Source organism: Cheilinus undulatus, linkage group 12, assembly GCF_018320785.1.
Source record: "Cheilinus undulatus linkage group 12, ASM1832078v1, whole genome shotgun sequence".
NCBI lineage: Eukaryota > Metazoa > Chordata > Actinopteri > Labriformes > Labridae > Cheilinus > Cheilinus undulatus.
Window position 1 is genome coordinate 33,291,876 of NC_054876.1, and position 23,422 is coordinate 33,315,297.

At 38.7% G+C, this 23,422-nt stretch overlaps 1 protein-coding gene across 1 annotated transcript in view; it reads left to right on the top strand.

The window, feature by feature from the left end:
- The first annotated feature begins 304 nt into the window (after positions 1–304).
- The window catches only part of pitpnab (phosphatidylinositol transfer protein, alpha b), a 31,935-nt gene continuing 8,817 nt past the window's right edge, over positions 305–23,422 (top strand). The window contains exons 1-11 of the mRNA XM_041801643.1: positions 305–546; positions 9,226–9,256; positions 16,037–16,182; positions 16,928–17,019; positions 18,028–18,035; positions 18,323–18,397; positions 19,825–19,908; positions 19,989–20,066; positions 22,409–22,519; positions 22,909–23,031; positions 23,243–23,325. Coding sequence (XP_041657577.1) covers positions 530–546; positions 9,226–9,256; positions 16,037–16,182; positions 16,928–17,019; positions 18,028–18,035; positions 18,323–18,397; positions 19,825–19,908; positions 19,989–20,066; positions 22,409–22,519; positions 22,909–23,031; positions 23,243–23,290 — 813 coding nt within the window. The 5' untranslated portion in view covers positions 305–529 and the 3' untranslated portion in view covers positions 23,291–23,325. The remainder of the gene's footprint in view (positions 547–9,225; positions 9,257–16,036; positions 16,183–16,927; positions 17,020–18,027; positions 18,036–18,322; positions 18,398–19,824; positions 19,909–19,988; positions 20,067–22,408; positions 22,520–22,908; positions 23,032–23,242; positions 23,326–23,422) is intronic.

Here is a 23,422-nt window from a genome sequence, read left to right on the forward strand (position 1 = left end):
CCTAGTGTGTTAAGACACAATTTTGGATTTCACTTTGCAGGGTCTTTAAGAACCTACATAGACAACATATAAATTCAGCTTTAACCTATTAGCCTCTTAATTCTTATGCGCATCCAAAAGTGTGCAATGTTTTTGTGATTGCATTTTTATGCTTGAGTTCCCTTTAGCCCTTTCTACAATCAGACATGTCTGAACTAGTCCAGTCTATTCTGGACCTACCACCACCTGGCAGCACTCCTGGGTGGACCCCTGATTGAACCCTCCTTTTTCCGGGTGTGCTCCGCTCTGCACAGGCCTCGGTACTCGCGCGCAGCAGCAACGCCGCGCCGCGGCCCCGATCAGGAAGTGAATGTGAAGAAAATAAGCGACTGTGGAGGTAGGATGACATAGAGGGGGAGAGGTGGGAGAGAAACGAGCGGAGAAAGAAGAAGAAGAGACTACAGGAGGGAGGAATCGACCCTGTGTTTTGGACCTTTATATTCAGCTGCTTCTGCTTCCTCTCTCGGATTCACTGACTGCACCGCCAAAAATGCTCATAAAGGAATTGTAAGTAGCTGTCTGTGTGTGGCTGTGATGGTGTGTGCGCGTTTTGTCCGTCTGGTTTGAAGCGCTGACATTGTGGCCAGTCTCGCCCTGGAGTGGAATTACATGAGAGCTGGCAGGGTTATTCCGACGTCCCTCTACCGTGTCTGCTTGGATACATGTCTGTCACCATTTTCCCTGCTTACCACGCTCCATCACCCTAAAACATCCACCCAATAAAGCGAGAGAGAAATAAAAAACGCGGCGGGTGTAGTTGCATCAGCTGCCGGTGCAGGCATGGCTGTGCCCTTCACATTTTTTGCATCACAATTTTTTTAAGTGATGCTCTCGTTTGAGGTGAAAATATCACAATTTGAGCGTCGGTGCTGAAATGACGGATGATCAGGAGGAGTGGTGTTGCTGAGGAAAAGATGTAAGCCTCGCCGAGCCGTGCCGTGCCAGCGTCCATCCCTATAAGCCGCTGTGGCCATGTTATTGATGCGCGGTGAAGGTGAAACGCCTGATGGGAGCATTCCGGCATTTACCTCTGCTGTAGAGGAATGGAGATAGGCAGGTGTGGGTTTAGGGGGGATGCTCGAGGGGATGCAGGGTGGGAGTGGGCAGGCAGGTAGGGGAGGTGGTTGCAAATCTTTGGGGGGGTGGAAGGGGGGGTTAGAAAAAAAAGGCAAATGGCGAGAGTTTTGACGCACCAGTCAGACATTTGTGAGGATGTGACAGCTGGGAGGAAGGGGCAGGATGGCATGGGATGAAGGATCGTGCGTGGAAAGAGAAATATTCAGTGTTTCTTAACACGTTGCTTTTTCAGGCCTCAGTGTGCTGTGAAGAGAGGTGACTGAGGCCTGCTCACTATCAGCTGGTGGCTAGAAGAAGGCCGATGGATTGCATATGGGTATTGGCCTTCAAATGCAAAAATTAGACATAATGCACGGTTTTCCACCTCTACCGGGCTGCTGGTTCATTCATTACTGGTGTGACACCATTTCAGCTCTTTTGGCCTTCAGGTGCTGTGATCCACATAAAAGTCTCTTTCTTCACATAATTTTTGATCCCTTTCTCCAAGAATATTTGAAATTAATCCCAATCAGACATTCTATAGCTGAGGCTATTATTAAAACTAAAGGGCAAGGTCAGAGCTAAGCTACTGTAAATAGGCACAAATTTCCCCTACTCCTAGCTTTGTCTGAAAAAACACAAATCAATATTGATAAGGCTTAAATGGCCACACATTTACCATCATTCTCTGGTTGTCCTCATTTCTCCCTCGCATGTATTTAATCAATTAATGGGCCAGCAGCACCAAAAGCTGCAGGATGAGAGTGATGGCATGGCTAAAGATCTGAAGTGATTAGGGAGAGTCTGGGTCTCAGCAGTCTGCCTGCAAATTAATTAAATCGGTCACGATTAAATGCTGAATGCACTTATACACACTGTCAACACACGAGACACACCACCAGGCCTACACACACCGAGATACCATCACAGGGGTCAAAAGACAGTGAATTGATCCATGTCCAGCTCTAGTACTGACTCTGCACTGTTCACCTGAGCCACTGACCTAAATCACTCCTGGTCCACTTTTTCTCCAAGTTTTGGCAGCTTTTGTTGGAGGAGACACCTGATAGCGTATTGTGATTTTTTTTAAAAAGAGAAGAAGTTATTGATAAACTGAATTGCACCGCACCGTAGTTGATTGTGCTGAATTGCACCGCAACATAGTTTATTGTACTGAATTGCTCTGCACCATGGCATGTTGTACTGAATTGCACCGCACCATAGTTGAATGTACTGTAATGTATCACACCATAGTATATTGTACTGTATTACACCATTGTTTATTGAACTGTATTGTAGAACAGAGGAAGCGTCACAGAGAAAAGAAGGAGAAAATGAGATGACAGAAAAGCTGTGCATTACAGAGAACAGAAGAGGGGTGTTTGTTTTCTGAAGAAGAGAAAGACACCCGATCCTCCTGTTAAGACCTTCAGAGCAAGAATGTTTTCAAGGAGAGAGAGAGAGAAAGAACATTAAGGCGACATTTAACTGACCTCCTTCAAAGTGTTTAACTTTTACTCAGTCTCATATTGAAATAGCTACAAACTGTATCCAAAGGTCAAACATACATAGTATGTTTAATCAATATGTTTTTATCACTATTTTATCATCACAGACAGTTCTCACTGTCTCTGCCTTCCTTGCAGCATCTGGTCCCCCATCCAATGTCTGGCCGGGACTCAGAGCCAGATTACAGTCAGTGGCGAGTGGGAAGCAGTTGGGATTATCTGAGTTTAGGCATACATCACACAGTTACAAAACAGTCAGCCAGGCTGCATACTGTACAAGGGGACTGTGGTTGTGCAGAGTGCACAAGTTTCATTAGAAGGAGTTCAGTGTCAGTCTCCAGCTATTTTTATACATATAAACACAATAAAAAAGGAGGGAAATAGTGTGCTTGTGTGTATAAAATCTGTCTTTTTCACATCTTGAATCATCACTTGTTCTTCTCACCATCAGTATTCAGATTGTGACTAAATTAGTTGTTCTACAGTCCCAAGCTGCAGCGTGGTGTTGTTTTTGTGCCTTGCTGACACTTACATTACATAACATTACATTACATCCTAGATATAATAAGAATTGGATCAGCATTATTTACTGAAACCCTAACCAGGCACCAACACATTAACCTACTTTTATGCAATTATTACAGAGAATACGTGTAGAAAGAAAAGTCAGTAGTTAACAAAAGAGGCTGACAATGATCAGTAAGGCTTGTTTCCATATGCATCACTGTATTCACTGCTCTGATCAATAATTAATTTAACTAATTCTTTACATTTTCAAATTAAAAGATGGTACATAGTTTTACACTTTATTTCAGTGTCAATGGGCCCGCTGCCATTCAGCCATTGTGCACAGAGACAAATTAGTTCTTGGCTCATTCTTTGAGAGTCCTGGCATGGCATGTCATCATTTTGTCGCTGTTGTGCGTCTTACTGTATGTGTCCATTTGTTATCAGGCTCCAGTTGCCAACAGCCAACACTGAGCGACACAGAAAAACCTTTTACACTAACAAAATACGCCCAAGTACAAAGCAACAGGAACTTGTGAACCCCAAAATGCTGAATTATCTTATTGTTCAGCTTCATTTAGCAAAAAGAAACAGACTCTGGGTATAAGCCAGCTTCCATTGTGCAGTTAAAGTCCACTTCAACCACTGTAAGAAAAAGTTATACCCTACCAGGAGGTGCTGATGTTCCTGTAAAATATCTACCTTTCTTTGGAAAAAAAACATAAACCTTGAAACAGCCACAGCATGATAAGGCAGATACATTTACAGAGCCGTGCAGAATTTTTAGGCATGTTTGGGCTTACAATTGAGGTTGAAGTTAGTCTTAACTGGCACGTAAGGCGCCTGAGGGAGCCATTGCGGTAAGGAGGATTGACACAACCATGGCCAGGCTCTGGATGTCCTTGCATATTACCAGGGGCATCATAAAATAATCTGTTGAAAAAAACACCTTTGGGGTAGAGTGAGGGGTGGATGTGGCGAGTAATCATGGTTTAGGAAACCATCTGGGCAGGTAGTGGGGTTGCCACAAGCCCCTGGTCATGGTGTGGATGCCCCAAGGGCCTGGAAACAGCCTGCGTTCTACAGGCATATTACCAGGAATGAAAAGGTCTGGACAAAAGAAATGCTGTAGAGCTTGACCTTGGCTACTGAGCGACACAAGTGTGTCGACATGTTTGTCAACATGTGGCCCCCTAAAGAACTCTTAGTGCCCTACATGCATAAAAACCATGACTGTATGTAATGAGGAGAAGCCTGGTTGGCCTGGTTGAAAGACACATTTACATTTGAGAACTCATCTCTTTATTGGTTTACACTCTCAGGGGAAAAATTCTCATGTAACCCATCTGTGTGTATTAAGCCAAAGAATTCTTTGTACATTTGCACAATTGGGGCGTGGCTTTTTTGACTTACAGGTGGATTCTTGTAGCTACCAAGAGACTGATGACTAGCCTTAACTCCACGTCCATGCCTGTTTCTACATGGATTGAAAGTTTTAGCGTTTCCAATATGGCTCAGATTCACCAATAGGTGACATAACTTACTACCTATTAAATACACTTTATCACGATACTGCATACTATGTACCAACTGTTTGTTTTACAATGGCAGGATACTGAATTAGGGGTAACATAGCCTTATGAAGCGTGTATTTCCTGTCTACACTAGCTTTGAGTAAGTAAACACCTAACTAGCACGACCACCAGGCTGTACATATCAGCATGTGTGCTTTACTAATACAACTACATTGTAATTTAAATGTTAATAGACAACATGAAAACTTATTACAACACATTGTATTTATACACTGCTTGGCCACGAGGCTTTGTTGTTTGTCTGAAACAACAAAGCCTGAGACTTGGACTGGTTTCATGAAAGACAACATTTTCATGGACATCAATGTGTGGGGGATAAATACTCTGAAATAAAATTATCCAAACAGAATAAAAAGAAAGTGCAGAGAAATATAAAAACCACTTTACTACTGAATCAGTTGGCACGTGAGAATCACCCATCACAATAAACCTGTATTTAACTTGGACCTGTGGTAATACCTTTTAAATTAGGGTTAGGCAATTAATAAAAAATTAGATTAATTCGCAATGTGGCCTGCTGCAAATTACAGAAGTTGCAACATAACTTTAACTTAGATGTATCAAAATAGCAGTTTAATACATCCATTTTTTGAAGCAGCAGAAATTTTATGCACATCATGCAATAATTCAAATGTCATTTTTTATGGTTTACAAGAATCCTCCTTTTTGTGTTTTATGTATTTTTTTTAGTCAAAATGAGTGACATAAAAATTACAATAACATTGAATAAAGCAATGGGTATCAAATTTGCAATATGAGCAGAAATGACTAGTTCTTTCTATCTAATATTGATGAAGCTCGCCATTAGTTCATACCCCCAGCTGCAGTCAGCTTCTAGCCAGCTTCACCTCTCCCACCCCAGCTGCCTCGTTTATAGCTTAAAGCTTGTTGCATTTGTCGAGAAATGCATAAGTTGAGGAACCTAATAAGAATCTCATATTAAATCTCAATATTGGGAAAAAATCAGAATTAGATTATTTTTGCAAATCGTTGCAAAAGAAGCTCTTCAATGATGTTTGTTTTTTACTCATTTTAGCTAGCTTGTGGGCTTAATTTTTGGGTATTGTGTGACCGACAGAAGTGTTTGACATGTGTCAAGAGGTCAAAAGGACCAGACAGATGATATAACGGATGAGAATCTGGTGAATCTGAGAATCTTTCAGATTTTGATAGTCAATTAAAATGGAAATACAGCAAGTTAATTATTGTTTCTCTGCAGCGTAGAAGCTAACCACCCACAGACTGGTACCATTCTATGGCCCAGTGGTTGGGGACCACTGGTTTAGTGTGGCCAGTGTGCTGCTGTGTCATACTTGATGAATCTGGCCAATCTAGTTTACATTTGTAAACTACAAAATTGTACCCTATGATTTGGAAACGTACTAAATACAGAATATGACACCCTATATTATTTGAATATTATGGTATAATGCAGTAGCTTATTTCAAACACAGCCTGAGACGACATCCATTTTTCATAAAGTGGTCCCTTTGCAGTTGCATTGGAAAAGAAAATTAAAGCTGTATGACCTTTAGAACAAACATGGAACATTTACACAGTGCTACAAAGAAACAATAGCTTCTTATTACCTCAATAGTTAATGAATAGGTGATGATCCTGACCCTGATCTGCAGCTTCTCTGAGATCTATGATGATAAAGGTAGCCTGATCAAAGTCACAGTGTTTACAAGTTGTACGCTCTTACAGCTGAAAGCTGTTATGAACCTGTTAAAGTGCCTCAAGGCCAAGTTTTTGCTTTCAATCTTGCTGTTGTCCTGCTTCAGTGAAGCATATTCCCATCTTCTCCTCAGAACAAGAAAGAACAGATTATCAGTTCTCCCCTGATGAATCAGTGCCACGGTGTCAACGTGAAATATTTCAATTTCACACTTAAATAGCCATCCTGCTTCCTTTGTTGATCACTTTGGAATCTGTCATCATGTAATTCTAAAGGATCGTGTGTCATGCAGGACAATATAAAAGTTATTAGCATTGCAAAAAAAGCACCCAGGCAGACATCTCCTTTCACTGTGAGACATTTTGTCACACAAGAGCATCACTTCTGGGTGACTCATTAGGGTAGAAGTCAGGGCCGTAACAGTTTGTCATGTAAGTGCTCTTATAGCTCATACAGATCCTCATCACAAATCTCTGCCGGCTGAATCCAGCTCAGCTCCTCTGTCCTCTGAGACCTCTGGATGCATATTTGTTGTCATTTTGTCGGTGTATCAAGTCGACTTTTAATGATTCCTGTTAGTGCAAAATTCCTGGATTTCTTCGGGCTTATCCAGAGGAAGGTTGAGATCAGCACAGTAAAGCTTGACTGTCATAACATGAACAGCTTCAGTAACAGTTTGAGGGATTTTAGCTCAAACAGAATCAATCACTTTGTTGTAAACTTCTTTAGTTGGTTACATCTGTGGGCAAATAGTAGTCAATTTATCACAAAACTTCAACAGTGATCATACTACAGAGTAAGTTTAGAGGATTTGATTTTTAGCTGAAGAAAAAAAACATGTCAATCAAATTGGATCCAGGTGTCCTTAATTTGATTTAACTGATATGATTACTGATACATCAAAGTGTATAATAATGCTCAGACCCAAGACTTTAGTCCTATGGACTACATACATCTCCTCAAATAACTGCTATTGAGCAGTTATTTGGGCACTTGTACTTTTTTTGAGTGCATTTTGAAATCAGTATTTTTACTTCTACTTCAGCAAGTTTTAACCAGACTAACTACTTTTACTTGAGTACTATACTCTTGTACTTTTTCCACCTTTGTTGACTACACAGTAGCATAAAATGAGAGAATGATTCCACATCACATCCCAAAAACAGCAGAAACTAGAGTGTTGATATCTCAGGGTAAACATTTCAGAGTTGATTTTTAACTCCCAAAATGTGATTTTAACTCCATCCTGAGTGAAATGGTCTTCAGTGTTGGGAGATACTTGACAGTTTTGTTCCACCAGTGTCAGTCCATCTCACTAAGGAAGTTTAGTTGTGTTTGAATACTGCTTGTTGTACAGTGATCCCTGCTGGGGTTCTTTTGCTCATGTTTCTGGTGGATCATTTTTGTTGACACTAGGGCTGGGCAATTTATCGAAAATTAGATTAAATCACAATATGGCCTGCTGCAATTTTCAAAAGATGCAATATTCTTTTAACCTGAAATTTGTGTCAAATACCAGTTTAAAACCTTTTTGCAGCAGCAGCAGCAGCAGAGGTGTTATGCATTACAGATCATGCAATCATCCACAGGGATTTTTGTAGAATACTCTAAAAATCCTACTTTTTTGTATGTTTTTCTTATTAAGTATAAGAAGGACAGAAATTATAGCTCCTTCCAATATATCAATTCCTATCCAATTTGCAAGACGAGTCAAAATCATCATAATTAGATATTTTTCAAAATTGTTCAGCTCTAGTTTTATCTAATGTTGTGTTGATTATAATATAGAAAGATTTATTGCTTGTGTTTGTTGGGAAAAAAAAAACAATACAAGGAACTTAAGAAATAATCACATATCCAATCCCAATTGCAATACTGGGGAAAAAAATCAAAATTAGATTATTTTCCCAAATCTTTTAGCCCTAGCTGACACTACAAGTGAAGTTATCCACTGAATTAGAGTTCCTGCCTAGCACTGGCATTTATTATAAACATGCATTCATTCCATGGCACCGTCTCAGAATTTGATTAAATCAATACCCTGGTTTTACCATTTTACTGCCCATTCCTACTACATGTCATATAGGCATGCATGATATTATCAGTCTGATATCAGTATCGGTAAATATAAAAATTTCTGCCGATATTTACATCTGGTACTTTGCCTGTGTATTTCAGCATGTATCAGTAAATTTTGTACAACGTACACTTACAATTATTTCAGTTTTAGGCTGAACTAACGGACCTATGTCAATTGAGGTCTTTTTCTTTATTTATCCTCATTCTTTAAACTTTAAAGTGTATTGAAGGACTAAAGTTTGTTTTGTTGGTCATCCTCAAACCTTAAAGTGTGTCCAAAAGGACTGAAATTTCTTGTCCAAAAAGCATACATAATTATCGATATTGGTATCAGCTAAAATGAATCTGTAAATATCGGATATCGGCAAAAATCCTACATTGTGCATCCCTAATGTCATACTATAAACAAAGGGGGTTTGAAATCCACAGGGCAAATATGGACAGTTTTAATGGATGTGGTGTAGACAGCGAGCATCTGGAGCTGTGTGATGTAAACTGATGTCTGACACTCACATGCTAATAGGATATGTTTATCCATGATGACATACTGGATGGATCCTTATTTGTTACCCTTATTGGCCACATTTAAAGAAGCTTTTAAAATGGGACAGACAGTGTTGCTACCCCATGACAATCTGTCAGCTTTAGCATTCCGGTGACAAACCCAAGAATGTAAAAATGATTTAGGTTTACTAAACTAATGCTTTGTGAACTTATTGTGCTAACTTTGGAGTAATTTCTGTCTTTTTTCCTTCTCTTCCAGTCGTGTGATTCTTCCTATCTCTGTGGAAGAGGTAAGTTTCATTTCAGCATATTTGTTTGCGTATTTGTTTGCTTTAGTGTGTTTGTAAGGCCCATTTCTTGTCATCTTCTTTCTGGATCTCTGTCCCCTGTTGTACCTTTTATCATTAAGCTCTTCTTTCTGGGTCAGAATTTTTCATGTGGTTATTTTCAAAGTGTTTTATAATTTTTTCCAATTTTTTTCATCTTGTGTGAAGAAAAAGTGCAGCATTGATCACCTTGTGTGGTGAAGTCCTCTTGAAGATTGAGGATGGTTTAAATCAGATAAAGCGATGAATGAACACAGTCAGCAGTCTGTCACTGTCCTCGCCCTCCTATCTCTCTGTGTCCGCTGCTCTCCACATTTCCTCTGCAGTTTTCTCCTGCTTCTATTCAGGCCTGCATCCTAAATGAGTCACCTGAAACTACCTCCATGACTACCTCTGAATGGAACCTGCCCTTTACAAAGTCTTTTATATTAAAAATGTTACTAGCCTCTATTTTTCCTTTTTTATTTTTAGACTAGTTTAAGGGTAAGGAACACAGTGCAACTTGCACAGTCACTGTACTAAGGAGCTGGGTTGTGTTTTTCTTTGTGTGTGCAGCTAACAGTAGCTTTTAGTGTCCCTTGCAGTTTTAAGAATAACTAAATCCAGAGTTTCAGCTGAGGTGCAAACAGATTCAAGGACAGGGACAGGGGACAGGGACAGAGGAGGGAGGTATAACACATTGCCAATCACTCTTTTACACTGTCCCTATCAGCCGCAACACCATGCAGTCTGTGCAGCTTCTTAGGTTTGATTGTTAGCTGTAAAGTCAAAGCCACCCAAGGTGGACTTACCAAGACCTACCTAAGTGTGAAACGATATATGCTCATGCAGAAGACACAAGCTTTTATGTTATCAACTTTGTTCTTAGAAAAAATGGTCTATTCATGATCTCTGATGAAAGAACTGCACCACCCAAAATCCTAGAGAATCGCAGCAGCATCTTTGATTGGTAGATCCCATCGCTTCCTGCAGATTGCACTGTTGGCTGCTACTATTAAAGTTGACGGTTAAGGAAAACTTTGGCAGTCACTTTTGAACTCTGTGAAGCTGGCACCTGCCTCCAGATCAACCAATAGAAAAAGTCTGTTGCAGTAGCCAGGTTTCAACCTGTAGATGGCACTATTTGTGCATATTTCCAACATAAAATGTAGAATTTAAATACTTTCAAACCAAGATTTGGACCCTTTAAGCAACAATAGAACATATTCACATGATCTCATCCCAAAAAAGTTGGTGCAGGTTTTAGTGACTCTTTAATACACCAGTTCAACCCAAAATAAACTTTTGGTCTCTTAGGTCAAAATACTGATCTGTGATACCATTCATCCACTGTACTGGTGTATGTTCTGGTTGTAGAGTACTTCAGCAGCAGTAGCAATTAACTGGAGCTACAACTTAGGCAGCGAGCTGCAGAGACACAACATTTTACCAGGAGTGTTGGCCTACATTAAATAAAATTAAAATCTAAATGAACTAATTATCTAAATGCCAGCTGTTTAGGGTGTTAACATTAATGCTGTTTTTACTCTTATTTACCAGAGGTTCATGGAAATAAGTAACCTTACAAAGAAGATGGATTTGTCAGACTGTCATCTGGCAAAACAATTTCTTCATTAAATAAAGAGCCACACTGAAAACCTTTCCTGACAGAAAAGATGTTTTCGTTCTTATGCTGACCTGCTTGGGCTTGAGTTTGCAATCATTACGGGTGGGGTTGTGTTGTACTATAAGTAAGTTCATGCACTGGCTACTGCCACATTGCATATTGAAGCTGTAAATAAAAAAATCATCATGTCTATGTCGTGAGCGCTCCATTTATGAGCGAGTACTAGGATAAGGTGCCATTTATAGCAGTAATCAGCCTCTCATGACATAGCATGTGCCAGAAGAGTCATATTGGTGTAGTGGCAGCAGCAGTGTCACCTGTAGTCTGACATAAGGTGGAAATGGTTCTCAGTTCTCTGACTGCTGATGGTGATTTCAGACAGACTTAAATGCACTTATTTACAGATTTTGGCTAAAATCCAAAAGCACAGAAATAGCAGCTTGACATGCACCAGGTCACCTAACTATCACACATCCTCGTGATGTGATTATTGCGCATGCCCACATTGCCACCACAGTAGAAATACGATACACCGTTCAGCCATGGTTTTAAGCTTTGCACTGGCTCCATTTCCGTTAACGTGAAAATCCCTTATCATAAGCTGATTCACTAACATTTGATGGTAATTTTCACCTATTTGTCATTTGACTTTTATTTTAACATTGTTCCAAAGACAAAGGAATTGACTTTTTGTCTTAAATGCCTTACGCTTGCTTTTAATGTGCCTGCATTGCTAGAAGCACATTAGCTAGCTAGTGGATGTTGACATAGGGTCAAGTGTCACTGCATGCTTAACTCCTGGATAGTTTTGAGTGATCAAGAAGTACCCTTCATTTTAGTACTCTTCTCAGTGTGAACACCTTGTGTACCTATGCACTCAAAATATTGAGTATTTAGTACGGAAGCAGGTGGTTAAGAACACCAGATGTTTAATAGTTAATTAAACACACACATCCTTAAATAAAACATTTTGGTTTGCTTGTTAAATAAGTAGCAGCCATTTCTGTAAAGCTTGAAAAGTCTCTCTTCGTTCTGTCTTCATTAAGCCGGAGATTAACTTTAAAAATATCTTCTGTTTACTCCTCCCTTACTTGTACTGTAGCTCAGAACCAACACACGGCAGACAAAGAAATAGCTTTCTTCCCTTCGAATTTCCTCTGGCTGATGGAGGCTTTAGATCTGCACATGTTGCTCTCATTAACAGTGCATAAGTGCGTATGTGTATCTGCCTCACATCTCCATATAATGAGGCAGGTTTCCTCTAAAGCCTCTGTGTGACAGTGTACATGCTTTGTCACGATTCTATGCAGGAATCATACTCAAAAAAAGGATTCTAGTGATTGTCCCAGTCACGTGATTGACTGAGACTGAATACAGATGAGGAGCGTCCCTTGTTTCTGTAGCACATGTGCCCTCTTGGTGAGTCATATCCCTCCAGAGCTTTACTTCTTCTGCACCCTGACTGTCTGCAGTAGTCCTGTTCAAAGAGTCCTGTTCTTTTAAAAAGCACAATACAACCACTAAAAAATACTGAAATTCATCTCTTTGTAAAAAGACAGCTTTTTTTCACGTTGTGCAATGCTCTAACTCTAAATAATTATCATTGAATTGCCTGCCTCTTGCTCAGATTTTACTCCAAACCTTCTCTACTATTTCATTTTTGTGAAAGAAAAAGGTTGTGAACATGGCTAAACTCACCCTGAAAGGCAAGGTTGAATTATATTTGTGCAGTATTTTTACCCAGGAGGCTTTGCTGTTCCTACATCCATTTATCTAGTGGGCAACTGACTTGAGGGAGCCGTCTCTTTAAACCTGTTTGGCACAGGTTGTCGAGGCTTTGTCTCTTTGCCTTTCATCACTGATGCTGTAGAGAAGTGTTAACATTTTAAAAGCACACCAAAGGTCCAAAGGTCATGGCTCAAAGAGAAATCTCTGGAAAGTGACTCATCTGTTCTTTATGTTCACTTTCTGAACATTCAGAAGTTGTTAAAAGAAGTGGTGCAGTAGTGTTATTTGAGTCTGTATGTAAGGGGAGTAGCTTCTTTTCAAAAAAGGATCTGTTTTGTCATCAAGTCATGCTGAAAATGTGTCAAAAATTTAGCCTCGTGTCTCTCTGTACCATCACATGCACTGTTAAGTCGAGCAACAGTTTTAGTTTTATTAGACCATTTATTTGGAATACAGTCATGTCAAATACACATATTGACTGAAGATTTTCCAAGTTCACTACAGTAGAAGATAACATGCCCTCTCTCCACTAGTTACTATTGGTCCTTTCTCTGGCTGACCTACTGAGTTTCATACTAAAAAACTGACTAACAATTTAGCAATATGTTTAAATCTTTCAAGAAACGTGTGGTTAGTCTCACAGTTGACTGCTGTCTCACACAAGTCTCACAGTTGGTGAAATGGTGATCAGCTGAGTGCAGTGAATGTGTCTCAAGTGATTGTAGACACCTAAGTCTGGAATGTCCATTCACTGCTTAATCAGTATTCCAGCCTACCATTACACCATTAAGTCAAAAGAACACTCCAAGCAACTCAGAGAAAAGGTTATTGAAATGTATAGTCAAAATTTCCAAGGCACTGAACATCCCCAAGAGTTCAGTTAAAGCCATCATCAAGAAATGGAAGGAATATGGCACATGTGTAGATCTGCCTAGATCAGGCCATCCTTATAAATTGAGTGACCGATAAGGTGAATAGTGAGAGAGGCCACCAAGACACCTATGACTACTCTGAAGGCGTTAGGAGCTTCAGCAGCTGAGGTGGGAGAGACTCTGCATTAGGGCTGGGCAATTAATCGAAAATTCGATTAAATCGCAATATGGCCTGCTGCAATTTTCAAATCGCAGAAGGTGCAATATTTCTTTGACCTGAAATTTGAGTCAAAATACCAGTTTTAAATGTTTTTTTAATTTTTTTGCAGCAGAGATGTTATGCATGGCATATCATGCAATCATTCAGGTGCCATTTTTAGAATAGTCTACAAAAATCCTATCTTCTTTATTTTGTACTTTTTTCTTATTAAATATAAGAATGACAAAAACCCGTCAATGCAACAATTCATATCCAATTTGCAATACGAGTAAAAATCATCAGAATTAGATATTCTTAAACAATTGTTCAGTCTTTGTTTAGGAGTAAAAGAAAGTTAAGGAATAATGGCATATCAAATTGCAATTACAATATTGGGGGAAGAAAATCGCATTTAGATTATTTTCCAAAATCGTTCAGCCCTGCTCTGCATACAACAACTGCTGCCTGGGTTCTTCACCAGTCAAAGCTTTACGGGAGACTGGCAAAGAGAAAGGCACTGTTTAATGAGAAAACTCATTAAATCTTGACTACAGTTCCCCTAAAGGCATGTAGGAGACTCCATGGTCAAGTGGAAGAAAGCTCTTTGGTCTGATGAGACTAAAATGGTGCTTTTTGGCCATCAGACAAAACGCTATGTTTGGCAGACACCAAACACTGCACATCAGAACAAGCACATGTTTCTCAGCAGTCAGCCCTGTAAGGCATGTAAAGGTCAAGGGTAAAATAAAGTATAGGCCAGTCTTATTTAGTCTGCAAGTTACAGCTTGGGAGAAGATTTATTTCCAGCAAGACAATGGTCAGAAGCATGCAGTGAACGCTACACAGAAATGAGTTAAAGACAACTAGGGGAATGTTCTGGAGTGGCCGAGACCTCAATCCAATAGAGAATTTGTGGCTGGACTTGAAAAGGGCTTTTCATGCCTGATCTAGGTAGCTTTACAAATCAACATATACCACAATACATATTGTAGCCTCTGTATTGTGGCACAAATGGTATCATGAGGTTGTAGAAAATACCCAGCCCTATTTTTAATACCTAGCCCTGCATCAACATACATTACTAACATACATCTATAAACTTGCACTATCTCTTTGGTAATCATTATTTCAGAGGGATAATTTGTCGAACACTCTTTGTAATTCCTCTCATTACCTGAAAGCATGGAGCATGTAAGTGATGATTTAACTCAGCTTGGAAGCTCATCTTCTCTGGAGCTTTACCTAAGGTGCGTTGGTTAATTGTGATGTACGGAGAATGCAATGATTATTAGTTCCACTTTGATGATACCAGAGAGGTGGAGAACTGCAAAACAAACAGAGGCAGTTGAGTTAGAGTCATGTTGACAATAGTGTATGAGTTTTGGGGAATTATTAACAAAGGCTTATCAGTTATTTGCTGATTAAAAGCTTGAAAATCTGCGCTGAATCATTTACTTTCTATTAATTGATGTAAGAGAAAATCTCATGATCTAAACAGGAGAAAGTCAAGTCTGAAATGTGGTGACTATTATTTTACATTTATTTAAAGGTAAATCTGCAGTTATGTGTATAGCTGGCAGATATATTGTTAATATTATAGTGTGGACGTACCAGTTTAGTGGATGTGAAGTAATTCCTTCTGAGATAAATGAATATTGGATGGTCTTACTAAGTAATGCCAGATCACCTCTAGCTTTTTTCTCTTGAGTTTTTACTATTTGTTGATTGTATGCATTTTTTTACGTTTCTTGTTACCCTTATATTCTTTTGTTTCAATTTGAATTAATGGTTTTACTTTTTTTTTTATTAAAAAAATGAGAAAAAGTAGCCGCGATGTCATACCTATGAAATTAATAGAATAATTTAAATGGCACCATCTTGCTCCATCTCTGTGATGTCATAAGTGTGTCTGGTCCAGCTTTGTGTGGAGTTTATACAGTGGATTAGGAGTGATTAAAGAAAGAAAGGAGCCATTGTTCCTGTGTTTTTATTCGCTCACATGCTGCAAACTCAGGATTAGGAGGATGAGGAAGGAGAGGAAGGAAGGAAGGATGAAAGGAGGTGATAGTGTGTGGTTTGTGGAAGAGGAAATACAGTCAGTGGGAAAAAAATAGATGACAGTACAGGAAAACAAACGAGTGAATGGAGGAGATTAAGTGGATTCAGGAAAAGGATCAGAAGAAAAAGTAATCCACAACTTAAGATTGAAATGGATGCGCTGATGAAATACACATGGAAAACTGCATATGTGAATGTGGAAGCTCACTGGTTCACAGGATAATACGCTGAACACATGCTTTGTACTAAATACCATCTTGTTTCTTCTTATTTTTTTCCAGTACCAGGTGGGCCAGCTGTACTCCGTGGCTGAGGCCAGTAAGAATGAAACGGGCGGAGGAGAAGGAGTGGAGGTGCTAAAAAACGAGCCCTATGAGAAAGATGGAGAAAAGGGACAGTACACACACAAAATTTACCATTTGCAGAGGTAAGCATTTATTTCCATACCAACAGAGGCTCATAGAAAGTTCACTTAGGAAGACGACTTCATTAATTTCTCCCTTGTGGCTGCATCCCCTGGCTGCCGTCCATTCATATATTTGTCTACCACAGTGTATTATGTCACCACTCTAAAGCCCAGTGTAAGCGAGAAAACACTTTGATAGCTGTGGATCAACATGTATAGAGCACCCACCTGGAGGGAGCAATCCAACGTTTTCCGACAGAACCTTGGCCTCAGACTTGAAGGCGCTGACCCCACAACTTTGCACTCAGCACATGTCGAAGGTCCCTGACTGACAAAGCCAACAGAACCCAGTCATCTGCAAAAAGCAGAGATGAAATTCCCAGCTGTGCCTCCAGATCCTGTCCATTAAAATGTTAACACATCGTATAATGAGAAAGGAACATTAAACTTGTCTGTGTCTATTGTCACATGTAACCCATAATGCATTGGAAACCATCTAAAGGAATCCACGAACAAGTTAATTTAAGGGTTGGCATATCAAATTGCAGCATCCCTTCAGCAATTTAAACCAGTGGTAGGAGGTTTTTGCTGAGCATATTGGCCATCTTAGTTTACTACTGCTGTCTTCAGCCTAGCTAAGGCAATAACCTTTGGGCTCTGCTACCATAGAGAGCTTGCTTTCCTTACATAAACTAGATTAAGCAAAGCCAAATGATTTGAATACCAATGGTGCCTGTTTTCTTTTCCTCTTTCCCTTCTCTGACAGTAAAGTGCCATCTTTTGTCAGAATGTTGGCTCCAGCTTCAGCTCTCAACATCCACGAGAAGGCCTGGAACGCATACCCATACTGTCGCACAGGTAGAGCATGCTTGCATTCATTCATACACAAAGACAGACACACATTGATCCACAAACACAGGATCACACAAAACACTGTCCATCAAACTTAATTTGGAAACTGGCTATAGGCAGTGATAAATGTTTGCATGAAAATTTTTGATAAGTACAGCAGATGCATCTGCCTTAAAAAAGTGCAACTCTATCATCAGGTAGAGGTGATTGTCTAGCGCCCCTCACACTCGTGGGATCCCATTGTGAGTCTTTAACATTATGATAAAGCCCCAGATATAAGGCAAATACCAGACTGTCCACCTCCCCAGGAGACACTAGGTAGGTGTTCTTCACAATAAAAGAAATGGTCTGTAGATTTTTTTTCAGCCATACCCGTGTTTAGACTCAAAGGATGCAGTTTCACAGTCTCAAAATACCATTTTCTGGAAAGTATTTTGGAGGCAGAATCCTACCAGGTGTAGATCATTATTTGTTTATGTGCCAAATGGGGGCCAGCAGAAAAGGTTCAGCACCCACTGCTAAACCACTATAATGTAGCTGATGCCTCTATCCCTGACCAGTTTAAACCCCCACCTACCAAGTAAGAGTACGTTAAGTGGTGGAAATGCAAGCAAGATCAGGGTTAACCGTACCAAAGCGTTGCTCTCTGGATACCTGTCTGTGTGTTCGTCTCTCTCTCCTTCTCTCACTGAGTCTTTGAGTCTCTGTCACCTTGAAGGAGCTGCTGAATAATTAACTGCTCGCCCATGAGAAGGGCCATGCAATCTCTCAAGTCGTTCAGGCTGAGATCATGCACACACCACCAGCTGTCAGGCAGCCATCTTTCATACAGACACATGACGATATAAAGCACTGTCTGAATTTTACACACAGTACTTGCAAACACATACTGCTGGAACATTTCCCCTTCGCCTCTGAATGTTTGCTACCAGCTTTGGGAAATCTTGTGTTTTTCATCTTGATTTTTCTGTCTTTTCTGTTTGCTGCTGCGCCTTCCTTCATCTGGCTCAACAGTTATCACTGTAAGTATTTTTTCTCTCTTCTATGTTTTCCTGCATGTTTTTGAAAAAGGACAAGGCAAACCTGGATGTCCATAGAGGGAGCAAATGAACCTGAAAGCTGAGAAAGAAATTTGATCTGGTTCATTGACACAGCAGCAGCAGCAGCATGGATACTCTGTTTGTGGATGTGTTCAAACAGGACACCAAGCCCTGTCTATTGTACTGTGTTGGTTCTGAACTTGCTTACATATTATCTTGTAGGCTAATCATTTTTGCTTTATTCAATATTGTTTCTCTTTTCTCTGCAGAACGAGTATATGAAAGATAACTTCCTGATCAAGATTGAGACATGGCACAAACCTGACATGGGACACCTTGAAAATGTGATTATTAAAGACTGAAAAGATCTGAGGCGATGTATTTGAGTGTTTGAGCATCAGTTGAGCACTGCATGAAAACAATGCATGCGATTAAAAAAGCCCACATCACACCTAGTGTGCTTTATCTGAAATCCTATCTCACACCTTCTTTTGTTGTTTTATTCCATTCTTAAAGCTGGTAGTGGCATACTGTGAAAATGTCCTTTTGTTTCTGCCTGTTTAGTTGTCTTCAAGTCCAAAAAAATCCTTAATTAATTCTTGTGCATGACAGAGGGAAATAATCCCCTTTTAATCTACTAGTTTAAATGCTTCTGGACAATAATTCCATTTTATAATTAAACTTTATCTGATCCTTGAAAACTATGAACTTATAAAACATAAAAAGACTCAAAAATATTTACCAGAAAAATGTTTCAAGCATTTCTATGTTATGTTTATTGTTTTTGTTATTTATTCATGAACTTTGAAAACATATTATCTATGTTGGCCTTCTGAGACTTGTGCCTATTTATACATTTATATTCATAGATTAAGTCTTTTTATCAGCACATGTGCATAACCGAAGTTATCTCAAGACACTTTACAAAGAGGGCATGTCTAGACTGCAATATGATAATAATAATAATAATAATAATAATAATAATAATAACAATAATGATATTAACAATAATGATATTGGTTATAATAATAATAATGATGGTTATAATAATAGGAATAAGAAAAATGGTTACACTAGTAATAATATTAATGATAATAATAGAATAGAGTCATTATTATGATAACTATTATGACAATAATGATGATGATCCTAATAATAATAATGATTAAGTTATAATAATAATGATGGCAATAATAAAAAAATATTATAATTATAACGATAAAAATGATTATAATAATGATTATGATAATAAAAATAATAAGAGAAATAATTATTATAATAATAATGATGATGTTATAATAATAATAGTGATGATTATAAAGAATAAGAATACAATGATAATGTATTAATTATGATTATAAACATGATTTAAATGAAAATGATAATAATATTAAAAAAATTAATAATGATTATAAATATAATATTTATACTATTAATAACAAAAACAATAATAAAAATATGAAATGGTTATAATGATACTAATCAGAAAAGGGAAGGTAATAATAATGATAATAATAATAATTTTTAAAAAATATTATTATTAATGAATAATGATGATATGACAGCTAATAATTATTAGATAATAATAAATAAGTTAGAATAATTTTATTGATAAAATAATTTTAAAATGGCTATGATAATATTTATAATAAAAAAACAACAACAATAATAGTAATGATGAATATGATAACAATTATGATGATTATAGTAATATAGTAGTTGTAGTAGCGGGATCCTTGCCTGTATCAACCTGTACTCTGTGCTGTTTCAGGTACACGCTTTGGATGCAGAAACCTGGAAGAAGGTGGATGTAGTCTATATCGATATTGCAGACAGAAGCCAAGTGGAGCCAAAGGTACAAAAAGTGTGGCTCAAGATTTATAATAAAATGCTTTCAGCAATAGATTTCTTACTCTGTTTTTTTTTCTCCTGCAGGATTACAAGCCAGAGGAGGATCCCTGCAGGTTTAAATCAGCGAAGACGGGACGAGGTCCTCTTGGACCAGACTGGAAGGTACAGGGTCTGTTGTTAACATCACAGCTGGTTCAGATCATTGACTATTTGCAAAGATAGACCACAGAATCCCTCCTACACACGAAATGAGGGCAAAAGAACCTCCTATCACATTGTTACTGACATACTGAGCTTGTGGTATAATTTGGTGCCAGAGATGCACCGTGCACTGCTGCAGTTTTTTGTCTGGCCCTAAACCAAAAACAGATATTTTACTTAATGATAAAATGGCAAAGATCCCTCATGATGGTGCCATCAACAGAAGGACAGATTGCTGTGTCTGTTTGAAGCAGATGTTGATGATTATGGACAGCTCTGTGGCTCTTTTGTTCCCCTGGACAACCGTCTGTACAACACCTCTCTGCCATGGCAGGGGAGCAGCAGCACACAGTGACCAATTCCTGGATTAAAAGCATTTCAGTCGCACAATTGAATGGCTGTTTCAGGAGGCAGCTTTTTGTCATGTTTTTTTGACACTTAAATACTTAAATCCCTCCTAATGTGAACACAGGCACCTTAAATGCAAGCTGTTACAGATTTGTGTCAAAGTTGCATCCCCTCCATTAAAACATTGCTTTAGCTTTGTACTCATCTAATTTCTTATTCTAGTTTTTGGGGTTTAAATTGTCTATGCAGGGTATAAACAATTAGTACTTTTCCATGGTACGATTTATTGCAATAACAGCAGTGCTGCCTGTAAAAAATCTGTGTATGTATCAGCCCCACCCCTTCAGTGTGAGCAGTGCTCAGAGAAGAGCCTCCAGTGTTAAAGAGATATTAGAAAAACAATTTAATTTATACTGTTGTGAAACACTTGTCCAGTTTTCTAACACCACGCCTACCAAGTTGCCCTCAATTTGTGATGGAAACAACTAACTTAAAGTAACAATCCATTTAAAAGATACATTTATTTGATGATTTTGTAGTTTGATCCATGTCCCATCTGTTAATATAGAACAGGCAGGGCTGATGACCTATGCTGCAGTCAGTATAGTGAGGGAACTTGAAGTGTTCAAGGCATCCATCTTTGAATGCAGTCTAAGGTGTAGACCAGCCAAATGCAGGTATTTTTGAACGATATCAGGTGAATTTGCTCAACTTACCAGCAACTGTAAGTTAGGTCAATAAAAGCAGCCTAATCTTTAAAAAAACGATTTTGTTAAATAGCATAAATGAAGCCTTTTTTCATCTTATTCCTACTGACAAAGCTGAGCAGATCTACAAACTCACCGACCCAAATAACCTGCCTCCTCCTCCATGTGCCAGGGCTGTAACTACTCCATCAGCTAAAAGAGTATATGAAACAATGTTTTGCTAATCCAACGTTGAACAAAGCATTAATTTAGGCTTGAGACTGCAGAAAATGTGCAAAAATTATAGTATTCTAGCAAGTCAAAAACTTGGAAAATCCATCTGAATTTACAATGCCCCTTTAGGAAGCACAGCAAACATTTTCATGGTCAAGTATAGAACAAATTGATAGAAAAATGTGGTTTAAAATGAGCAACTGTTTGGATTATGTGTGTAATAACTCTGTCTTATTAAATATCCTATAAATTGAATATAATAAGCCTTGATTTTTATGCCTTATTAAATGATGCTGCTTGTTAAAGTAGAGTTGCTGGTAAAATGGTTTGTTGCCAGCAGATATTGGATTCCACCAGCAACAGTGGCACATTGATCCATCCATCCATTTTCTATAGTGCTTATCCCGTTATAGAGACAGACAACCAGGCACGCACATTCACACCTACAGCCAATTTAGAGTCACCAGTTAACCTAAGGAGTGGTGGGAGGAAGCTGGAGTACCTGGAGAGAACGGGGAGAACATGCAAAGTCCTCACAGAAAGGCCCTGACAAGGATCAAACCAGGGACCCTCTTTCTGTGTATCGTTTATTTTCAATAAAAAACAACAATGTCTAGCATTTTTAGTGCTGAACATCCTGAGCATTTACATACAAGCCCTTTCTTAGCTACAATGATGTTAAAACATGAAGAAAATAGCTCCAACAGGAAAAAGATTTTGTCATGATGTAAGTATTTTGTAGCTTCTAAAACTAAACTGATGTCATGCCTTGTGTCCGAAGTCACACAAGCTCAGCAACCTTGGTGAAGTGGCACCCTGAACTTAGCCATGTTTAAATGGGAGAGTTTTATGCCAGCTAATAAAGAAGGATGTGGAAAAACTTATCCTAGTCTGTGAACAATTAGATTTGTACAAATTTTGAAAAGCTTTGTTGTCTTCAGTCTGTCAGTATTTATGAAGGGGCTTAGTGGGTTGCCCATCTTTTACGGTTAATAACTCCTAGAACATTTTGTGCCTCTGTCTTTGCACTTGCAGAAGGATCTTCAAAACAAGAAAGACTGCCCACACATGTGTGCCTACAAACTGGTCACCGTTAAATTCAAGTGGTGGGGTCTGCAGAATAAAGTGGAGAACTTCATTCAAAAGGTTAGTTAATCATCTGGACTGCAGTGGCAGTGTCACTGCACGATCATTATGAAATCTGTGCATCCTTTGTGTAAAGACAACTTCTCTGGAAGGATTTCTGACCAATAAAAAGTTGATATGACATTGTAAATGCTCTTTTAAATGACTGCTGTGCTGATGTGTTTCATATTCTGTGGAGGTAAAGTGTCTCTCATGTTAGAAGCTTTTTAATTATAATGAACGTGAGGGTGGGAAATTAGCACTCACTATAAAGACATGCTCTGTTTTAAGGCTGCACCAGCCTCTAGTGGCTAAAAAAGGTATTACACAACAGAATTAAACATGAATACACTGAAGTTGCAGTTTCTATTCCTAAGAAAAATTCTTAATGTTTTATTGTTAATTCACAGCAAGAGAAGCGTTTGTTCACCAACTTCCACCGTCAGCTGTTCTGCTGGATCGACAAGTGGATTGAGTTGAACATGGACGACATTCGTCGAATGGAGGAGGAGACACGCAGGGAGCTAGACGAGGTGAGCACTAAAACTAAGACCAGAGCAAGGCTGAATAAAGAAACGTTATGTCTTCTTTTTTTCTGGAGTCTGTTACTGCATTAGTATAAATAATTGACCTCAGACCACAGGATGTATTGATAAAGTTGATTTTGAATAGGGTTATATAATAAGTAGGTAAATTCTAACTGGACATTCTTGTTTTTGTTTCTGTTTTCCTTGTGAGTGCTAGATGAGAGTAAAGGATCCAGTTAAAGGGATGGTGGCTCTAGAGGACTGAGGTTGTGTTGGACTGTGAATGCTGCTGCTCATCAGGTAAAAATAATAGAAATATGCTGTTGTATATTAAGTTTAACATTTGTTTTACTTTGTCTTCTTTGTGTCTATCTAAATTTACCTTTATATTTTTTAT